Here is a 9,777-nt window from a genome sequence, read left to right on the forward strand (position 1 = left end):
GATCAGAACCAGATGGTTCTGCTTTGTTCTCTTGTTACGCCCGGTCCACTAGAGGGCGCCGTCACGCCAAGAGCTCATGTTACAGCGTTTCACTCTTTATGCTGTATTTCAGGAAGTATTTTGAGCCTGAACCACAGCAGACATCTAAATTTATCAAACACTCACAGACCTTTCTTTGCTTAATCTTTCTAATTATGGACACATGGAGATCAAAAAGGAACCAAATGTTCTGAGCATCAATAACATTTTAGAGGCATTTGTAATTTAGAAGCTTAATAATAAAAGAAAATAGTTGCTTTGTCAGAAACTAAAATCCTCTTCTGCACAAATAGATTAAAATTATCAACCATTTCTGTCAGTTGTATTTCTGTTTACATTTGCTGATGAACTCATTTTTAATCAGAGATATCGATAGCTGTCAGCAGAGCATCGTCAGAGCAGTTGATGCTCTGATGAGACTGGAGTCCTGCTGTTCAGAGAATCGTTCAAAGGAATCAAATCGTTGGTGAATGACTCAGTTCTCTCAGCAGTTTGACTTCATCTTGTCTTTGACTGACCTGGTTTTAAACCACTTATTATTATTAAACACACAATCCTTTGGTTAGCTAACTGCTCATCTCACTGTGAGCTCATGTTACAGTAATTAACCAGCGTCTACATGCAGAACCCCGCAGGCCACTAGGTGGCGCTCAGTTTGCCGCTCTGGCCTCGTGTAGCTCCCCTCTGTGGCTCCAGGAACGTTAACTGTGTGTTAAACGGCGTGGCGCTCTGCTGCTGCAGGTCCAGCGGACCATCGCCAAGCAGATCCAGATGGTGCGTCAGATCGGGAAGGGCCACTACGGCGAGGTGTGGCTCGGCCGCTGGAGGGGAGAGAAAGTGGCCGTGAAGGTGTTCTTCACCCGGGAGGAGGCCAGCTGGTTCAGAGAGACGGAGATCTACCAGACGGTCCTGATGAGGCACGAGAACATCCTGGGTAGGTTCTGCTCCTCTTTCCACAGCTGCTTCATACGATGTCAGGTGGAAACATGAAACGTTTTCTCTTCTATTATTGGCTGAAAGGCCAGAGTCATGTGACCTCAGGTTCACCAAAGAGTTCTTGATGTTTAACTGATGAAATGTGAACCTTTTCTCCTCTCTGCTCTCCAGGCTTCATCGCGGCGGACATTAAGGGGTCCGGGCCTTCACGCAGCTCTTCCTCATCACCGACTACCATGAGAGCGGCTCGCTGTACGACTTCCTGAAGGTGAACACGCTGGACGCCGCGGCGCTGCTGCGGCTGGCCTACTCTGCCGCCTGCGGCCTCTGCCACCTGCACACCGAGATCTACGGCACGCAGGGCAAGCCGGCCATCGCCCACCGGGACCTGAAGAGCAAGAACATCCTGGTGAAGAAGAACGGCACCTGCTGCATCGCCGACCTGGGCCTCGCCGTCAAGTTCAACAGGTCACCTTCTCAGGAGACGCAGCCGTTTCCTGTTGCTTCAGTTTTCACACAATCAGAAGAAACGTCTCCCTGACGAGGAGACGTTGGTTTTTAGCTAAACCAACTGTCCCCTGTGTTGCTATAGCGACACCAGCGAGGTGGACGTCCCTCTGAGCAGCCGGGTCGGAACCAGGCGCTACATGGCCCCGGAGGTCCTGGACGACAGCCTCAACAAGAACCACTTCCAGGCCTACATCATGGCCGACATGTACAGCTACGGCCTCATCGTCTGGGAGATGAGCAGGCGCTGCGTCACGGGAGGTACGGTCCCCCTGAAACGAGCTGGGGGGGGGGAAAGGGGACCACACCCAGCAGGGGGCCGCGCCCAGCGGGGGGCCAAGGGGGGCCGCGCCCAGCGGGGGGCCACACCCAGCAGGGGCCGCGCCCAGTGGGGGGCCAAGGGGGGCCGCACCCAGCGGGGGGCCGCACCCAGCAGGGGGCCGCGCCCAGCGGGGGGCCAAGGGGGGCCGCGCCCAGCGGGGGGCCACACCCAGCAGGGGGCCGCGCCCAGCGGGGGGCCACACCCAGCAGGGGGCCGCGCCCAGCGGGGGGCCAAGGGGGGCCGCGCCCAGTGGGGGGCCGCGCCCAGCGGGGGGCCAAGGGGGGCCGCGCCCAGCGGGGGGCCACACCCAGCGGGGGCCTCAGTAACCTGTTGGTCACACGCTACGCTGCAGTTTTCCATGATGGAAATGTAAAGCAATAAATAAGACATATTTCTTATTTATTGCTCAAAAAGCAGCAATGAGAAGCTGAAAAACTGACCAAAATCAATAATGCTGCAGTTATTGATCAGAAGCTACTTTAAGTATTTAACTACCAAATTGTTCACATTATTAGTTTCCCTTCATTTCCTTTCACCAGCCTGCATACAAACCCCATGTTGTGCCTCTTAGCCCAGCTGCTAACGCTAAAGCTAGAAGCTCTGCTAGCAAACCTGATCTACAAACACGCAATGTTTGCTGGGTCATGTTAGCTTTAGCTTTAGCTCCAGTCCAGTAGCAGTGATGATGTCATCCTGTCGGCGTGTTTTGGTTTTTTCTGGAGTTATTAGTTGATTCTCTTCAGTTTTAATTAGCCTGTTAGCTTCATTTGTTCAGTGAAACTCATGGGTTAGTTTGGTCATTTTCTCAGTTTTGATTCAGTTTTTAGTTGTTGACAGATTAATAACTAAATGTATTGCAGGTTTTAGCTCATTTAGCCTCTCATGTTATGTAATTGTGGAACTGAACCATCATTCTTGTGAATCCTGGTGTTGAACCATGGAGGGTTAAATGTTGACCAGAGGGAGCATCAGCTGACTGGAGGAGTTTTCTCTCTGTTCAGGGATGGTGGAGGACTACCAGCTGCCATACTTCAACATGGTGACCTCTGAACCCTCCTATGAGGACATGCTGGAGGTGGTTTGTGTTAAAGGCCTTCGGCCCTCCGTGTCCAACCGCTGGAACAGCGACGAGGTGAAACAGCAGATCCTGCAGGACGTTGGAATCTGTAACGTTGCTGGTCAGGAGGTTAAACGTCCTGTTGTTGCTTCCGCAGTGCCTTCGAGCCATGCTGAAGCTGATGTCAGAGTGCTGGGCCCACAACCCCGCCTCCCGCCTCACCATCCTCAGAGTGAAGAAGACTCTGGCCAAGATGGTGGAGTCCCAGGACATGAAGATCTGAAGCAGATCCTCGTCTTCCTCCTCCTTCCTCTGCTGCCTCCAGTTTCACCCGACTCACTTATCCTGGACTGGACCCGACCGGACCGGAGCGGAGCGCTTCTCCCAGGCTGCCTCCTTCATCTGCAGGAGGAAGAGGAGGAGAAACGGGGAGATGGGAGGAGCTTCCTCTGGGCGAACGGTGCTCCTCCTCTTCTTCCTCGTCTTCATCCAGATGAGACAGCGGCTCGGCGCTTTCTGTGAAAGCCAAACGGGACGTAAAAATCCTGAACTGAGACGAGATGAGCGGAGAGAAGCAGCCCAGTTCAGATGCTCCTTGTTCCTCCTGCCATCCAGGAGTTTATCTCCATCTCCCTGCAGCTTCTTCCTGAACCGACTCGGATCCTCTGAGGAAACTGAAACCTTTTAATGTCCAGGTCTGCCGTCCCGTTTCTGTCCACTTCCTGTGGGGTACGTGGGGCGGGGCTTCAGATGAAGCTCCACCCATTATCTGATCCACAGGAAGTGGCAGGAGTCTGAGAACCAATCAGATCAAAGAATCCTGCAGGTTTTCATCACAAAGTCAGAATCAAATCTGAAAGTTTGAAATGAGTTGAACTTCAGAGGAACTGGAACCATCTGCTCCCCTCTGATGGACGCATGTTTGATTCGTCCTCTCTGGGTCCTCCAGCCTCCAGTTTGACCACCACAGACCCTGGAGCTCTAACGAAACCATCAGGCCCGTTTCAGCCTGGTTCTGCTCCGTTTCACAGATCAAATGTCTAAACACTCCAGAAGGTTCTGATCCCAATCTGTTTCTGCAGCTCTGCTAACGGTTTCCCTCCACTTCCAGTCTTTGTGCTAAGCTAAGCTAACAGCTCCCTGAAGCTGAAAATGTGGGACTGTTTAAGTGGAGCAGCAGGAGGCTGTGGTCGCTGCAGCGCCGTGTAAAAATAAAAGGCCAGAATAGGAAGAAGCTCTGGTGTTTCCTGTTGTTCTGTTGTTGTTTGTTGCTGCATGAGTTTAGCAGGAAAATGAAAAACTCTCTTCATTCTGTCCAGGTCAGCAGTTTGGAAGTAAAGAAGCTGATTTTAGTCCAAACGCTGCTGGTGTGGGCTCTTCTTTCATTCTCAACGTGTTTCCACAATCATTTCTTACTGATTTGTGTTTCTAAAGATAAAACATCTCAAAAAGAAAATGGAAACGTTTCACTGTAAAATTAGTTTTTCTTTTAGAGTCACTGTTACATAACGCTCTGCTGTACTGAAAGCATTTTAATGAAATATTTCAACAGAAACACAAGTCATGGCTCCTATGAAATGTTTTTGTGTGATGGTTGAATTCCCTCCACATGGTGCAGAGAGACGCCTGCAGGACTGAGTTTGATTAGTTAGTAAAAATACATTAAGCAGGAATATCTTTAGCTGTTGATTTCTGATAAATTATTATTTTTAATTAAATGACGTACTTTGAACCATTTTATGGATAATAATGTACACATTTAACTGCAGCGCAGCAGGAGGTCCTGAAGAACCAAACATCCAGGAAGCAATAAAATGACGTCACCAACCGTCATGTTCTGTGAGGGAGTTTTGACTTCCGGTTTGATTCCGAGGCTTTTAGCGGATCTTTTGTTTTCTAGCTCATCATAATGAACCTTTTCTGCGATGTTCATCATGTTCACATTATTGCAGTGACCAGCAGCTCGGTTTTATTCTGAAAAGCCCAGCCGGAAGTGTGTGGCAGCAGCGCTCCAGCTTGCTGCTGATGACGTCATGGGGGTCCGTCTCGGTCTGCGACATGACGCCTTCAGGCGGTGAAGCTCCGCCAGACGCTTCAGTCCCGAAACCCGCTTCAGTCGGAACCGACTGCTGCTCGGTGCTGGTTCCGGTTCCGGTCCGGGCCGGCGTTACTGGGTCACAGCGAGCTGCTGCCGGAAGGAAACAGGCAGAGAGGACGGACTGACCTGTTGGACCGGGGGATTACAACCAGAACCGGAACCATGCTGGCCCGGTTCGGCTGAGGTTCTGTGAGTGAAGCTGCGGTTCGGGTCAGTCCGACCCACTTAGCCTCATGTTTCATTGATAATTAGCTCCATTGTGATCATTTAGGATCTGCATCGATAACTGGATGCTAATCAAAGGAGACTCGATCAGGAATCATTAAATATTCAAATCAATACAGAGAGATCGATTCACATCATCTTTAATTTCTATGTTTTTCTTTATTTCATCCTAATTTGTTTCTAATATTTAGTTCATGTTGATCTGATTTGATCTGTGGAAACATTCAGGAGGCAAAGATTGTCTGGTGGAGGCTCCTCATGCTGTGGGCTCGGCACGGTGGAGGCTCCTCATGCTGTGGGCTCGGCACGGTGGAGGCTCCTCATGCTGTGGGCTCGGCACGGTGGAGGCTCCTCATGCTGTGGGCTCGGCACGGTGGAGGCTCCTCATGCTGTGGGCTCGGCACGGTGGAGGCTCCTCATGCTGTGGGCTCGGCACGGTGGAGGCTCTCATGCTGTGGGCTCGGCTCAGTTTGCCCCAGTTTTCTGTGATGACTCTTCCGCTGTCAGAGCAGGAAGTCGAAGCGTGACGGCAGATTCTCTTCCTGTTCTTCAGGAGTGGAGCGATGCAGCAGAAGTTGTGCTCCAGAGGTTCTGGCTCCTTCCTGTTGCAGAGGAACGGCCAGGCCTGCGGCGCGCTGCCGCACTCCGTCGCTTCCTGTGAGCTCCCGTTCCGATGCCCCCGATGTGGCGAGCAGCAGCGGCAGCTGCCCCTCCCTGCGGGCCCATCTGGAGCAGCGCCACTCCTACCGCGCTCCGGACGCGGCGACTGGAGACTTCAGCATCACCGGGTCGCACCCCGACCCCTGGCCCGCCATCGCCTGGCAGGACGCCAGCCTGCCGGCCCGTAGGGGGCAGCGCCGTGCCGCGCGGCCGCCTCACGTCCGCTCCCTGAGCGACAGCAGAGACGGCGGCGACCTGCAGACCTACGGCGCGGTGAGGAGGCGCACCCAGAGCGTCGGCGTGGGGACGCAGGAGGAAGGGGTGGATGATGAAGATACAGGAGAGGAAGCAGGAGAGACCAGAGACGGGTCAGAGGTCAAGCAGTCAGACTCAGGACGCCTCCATCACCTCCCGCTCCCTCCGGCGGACCCGGACCCGGTTGGTGAGTTTGTCCTCCGGCGCGTCTCCTCGTCCACCAGCAGGAAGTTGACGTCTCTTCTTCACCGCTCCACCAGCGCAGAGCTCCTACTGCGGCCGGGAAACGGCGGCGGCGGTGCGGCGGCGGCTGGCCGGCATCCTGCGGGCCGCCGACGGCACCATGCAGCGGCGCCTGGCCAAGGTCAGCACGGAGCTGGCCCGGACCGACACCGAGCTGCTGTGTGAGCGCGCTCACTGGCAGCACCTGGCGCAGGAGCGGCAGCAGGTGGCGGAGCGGCAACGATCGCTCAGCCAGCAGGTGGACGTGGCCGTCATGGTGATCGCCGCCCTGAGGGAGCAGCTCAACGCCTCCGAGAGCGAGCTGGAGCGCCGGGAGAGGTAGGTACCGGCTGGGTCCGGCTGGGTCCGGCTGGGTCCGGCGTTTCAAACCGGCACCGGTCCCAGCGTCTGTGTTGACCTCCCGCTGGGTTTCCAGGGAGGTGCTCACCATCCAGAGGTTCCTGGACGCCGCCGCCCGCCAGGAGACGAGCGGGAAAGTCCGGATCCAGCGCTTCATCGAGAACCTGCTGGGTCGGATCGCTCTGGCGGAGAGGCTGGTGGAGTTCTACCAGGAGAACAACGGCGGGGCGGCGCCCGGCAGGGCGGCGTGCTGCCGCCACAAGGTACGGCAGCGCCCCCTGGTGGAGTTCTGGGTTGTTGCAGATCAGTTTTGGTTTTTTTCCTGCTTTGATTTGCTGATTTTTCTCTCATTTCGTGTTTCTCTGCGTTTTGTCTGCAGCCTGATGACGGCCGACACAGAATCACTAAAAGCAGGTCAGACTTTCTTTGTTCTTCTGATCCAAATGTCAAAACGTTCAGATTTCAGCCCAAAACAACCAGATGAAGAACCTGGAGGTTCTGTTGGATCAGTTCCATTTTAGCCGTAGAAACATAAACTAAACATTTCCTCCATCATTCTGGACACTGCCGTCCTCTGAGCCCACAGCATGATGGAGCCACCGCCGTGCCTCCTGGCTGGTTCTGCTGGTTCCCGACCCGGTAACCGTCTCTGATGTTTCCAGGTCCGCCGGGGGTCAGCTGTTCTCCGGTCTCCATGACAGCAGGACTCAGTCGTCCTGCCGGGTCGGCGGCGGGCCTCCGGGCTCCAAAGCGGGTCCGGACCGGGACCGGGAGCGCCAGGAACGCCTGGCCCAGTCCTCCAGGCTGTTCTGCCGACCGGAGCACAGGGACGACATCTGGAACCAGCAGCGGCGCCGGTCCACCGGGTACGAGGCCTAGAACTGTAGGCCGGCCCAGACAGACGGGCCTGAACAGAACCGGCTTCCCTCGGTTCCTCTAGGCATCGGATCGAGTTCTGCTGGCACCTTTTAGTTCTGGATGTCTGCTGAAGTGAAGTGGACCGGAAAACAACCCGGTTCTGATGGTATTCAGAACCAACAGAAGGACCAACCGGACCAGTGTTCTGTTCTGGATCCAACCTCTGTAGGGCGGTTCTGGTTCTTATTCATCAGCATGAACCAATCGGGTCAGAACCAGAGTAGTTATTAATCACAAACTCTCCCTTTCCTCGGGTCAAACCTTCTCATTCTGACCCGGTTCTGCAGAACCTCCAGGAGTTCTGTTGCTTTTTCTGTCCAGTTTTCCAGAGGACGGATGGACGGATCCCGATCAGGTTCTGGTCCAGGTTAACATCCAGAGCAAATATTTTCCAACAGTAGATGTCAGCAGTGGTGGGAACATCTCCGCTAATGTGCTAATGTGCTAATGTGCTAATAGCACAGCTAGTTTTTCATTTAGTTTAAAACATTAGCCTAGCTTAGATTAAATTCTCCTCAAATTTCAAATTGACTTTCAGTTGAATAAATTCATCATCTGTGTTCAAGTTTAGGTCGTTACTGTTAGCAAATCTTCAGGTGTTCAGACATTTACATGCCATTATTTTGAAGGATTTGAGACCGTTTCCTCTCCAGAACTTTTCTCTTTTCCTCCCAAGTATTTTTATGGATCAAATAGAAAGAAAACAACAAACAAACATCTGATTTCCTAGAGACAGCTGGTCGGCATCGACATGGTTGATATTAGCATGTTAGCTTCCACTAAGGCCATGTTGGTCTAGCATTTTAGCAGCAGCTCCAGCAAAAGCGCTTTAGCGTTAGCTTTAGCTAAATACATGCTGTTGTAGCCATTTAACATTAGCTTCTGCTAAAGACCATGTTGTTGTAGCGCGTTAGCATTATCAGAACTAATGATTAGAATTATTGCTTTGTTGTTAGCATAGCCAACGATCAGCTAGCGGTGTCCACCATTAAAGGTTCTGGAAGAACCTAAAGAACTACTGACCCGGTCCAGTTTATCAGACCAGAGGAATGAGTTCTGTTGGAGCTGGTCGGGTTGATGGACCAGGAGCCAGCTGGGGAGAGGTTCTGGAGATGTTCCCAGACCTGTCCTCCAGAATGGACCGACCCGATTAGAGATCAGGTTCTGGAGCCGCAGCAGCGGTTTGGTTTGGGTCAGAAAGCACCGACTGGTACCGGGTCTGGGTCAGATACAACCTACATGAACTAACTGTTGGTCCGAGGCCCGGTTTGGTTCGGTTCTGGATGAAACGATTAATGGAGCCCAGAACCGTCCCGTACCAGAACGAAGCAGAACCTGACGGATGCCGGATGCTCTGAATGTTCTCTGGGTCTGAACCGGGCTCAGAACCAGAAACGGGTCACCTGCAGTGTTTCTGCCCTGATCCGATGAGTCTGCTCCTCCCAGAGTTCAACCGGCGCCGACCCGTGGTTCTGCTGACCCGGTCCTCATCACAGCGTCGGTGTTCAGCTGGTTCTGATGGTCCAATCAGAACCACCTCGTGAAAAATGGGTTTAAATAATCTAGAACCCAACAGAACCGGGAGAGAAGGTTTGTGTTTGGAACCGGCCGATCCTGATTGGAGAAAAATGTTCTGGATGTTTCCTTCATTCACAGGTTCTGGTTCTGGTTCTGGTTCATTAAATGTTTCTGTGTAAATAACGGGTCACCTGACGGGTCACCTGACGGGTCACCTGGCGGGTCACCTGACGGGTCACCTGACGGGTCACCTGGCGGGTCACCTGACGGGTCACCTGACGGGTCACCTGGCGGGTCACCTGACGGGTCACCTGACGGGTCACCTGGCGGGTCACCTGGCGGGTCACCTGACGGGTCGCCTGGCGGGTCACCTGACGGGTCACCTGGCGGGTCACCTGACGGGTCACCTGACGGGTCACCTGGCGGGTCACCTGACGGGTCACCTGACGGGTCACCTGGCGGGTCACCTGGCGGTCACCTGACGGGTCACCTGGCGGGTCACCTGACGGGTCACCTGGCGGGTCACCTGACGGGTCACCTGACGGGTCACCTGGCGGGTCGCCTGACGGGTCACCTGGCGGGTCGCCTGGCGGGTCACCTGGCGGGGCGCCAGTCTGTCGCAGCCTCTCCCCCCCACCAAGTATTTGCTCTGATTTCTGG

The 9,777-nt window shown here is 53.9% G+C and overlaps 1 protein-coding gene and 1 pseudogene across 1 annotated transcript in view; both read left to right on the forward strand.

Annotated features, from left to right (window-relative positions):
* The window catches only part of LOC129355096 (bone morphogenetic protein receptor type-1A-like), a 20,308-nt gene extending 16,088 nt beyond the window's left edge, over positions 1-4,220 (forward strand). Inside the window, 6 exon segments of the mRNA XM_055024646.1 lie at positions 781-973; positions 1,147-1,170; positions 1,173-1,443; positions 1,568-1,743; positions 2,806-2,936; positions 3,019-4,220. Coding sequence (XP_054880621.1) covers positions 781-973; positions 1,147-1,170; positions 1,173-1,443; positions 1,568-1,743; positions 2,806-2,936; positions 3,019-3,144 — 921 coding nt within the window. The 3' untranslated portion in view covers positions 3,145-4,220.
* Positions 4,221-5,067: 847 nt separating this feature from the next.
* On the forward strand, positions 5,068-9,548 carry LOC129355054 (protein ZNF365-like; annotated as a pseudogene).
* Positions 9,549-9,777: the final 229 nt, after the last annotated feature.

Source organism: Poeciliopsis prolifica, unplaced genomic scaffold, assembly GCF_027474105.1.
Source record: "Poeciliopsis prolifica strain line A6 unplaced genomic scaffold, Auburn_PproV2 SCAFFOLD124, whole genome shotgun sequence".
In the NCBI taxonomy this organism is placed as follows: Eukaryota; Metazoa; Chordata; class Actinopteri; order Cyprinodontiformes; family Poeciliidae; genus Poeciliopsis; species Poeciliopsis prolifica.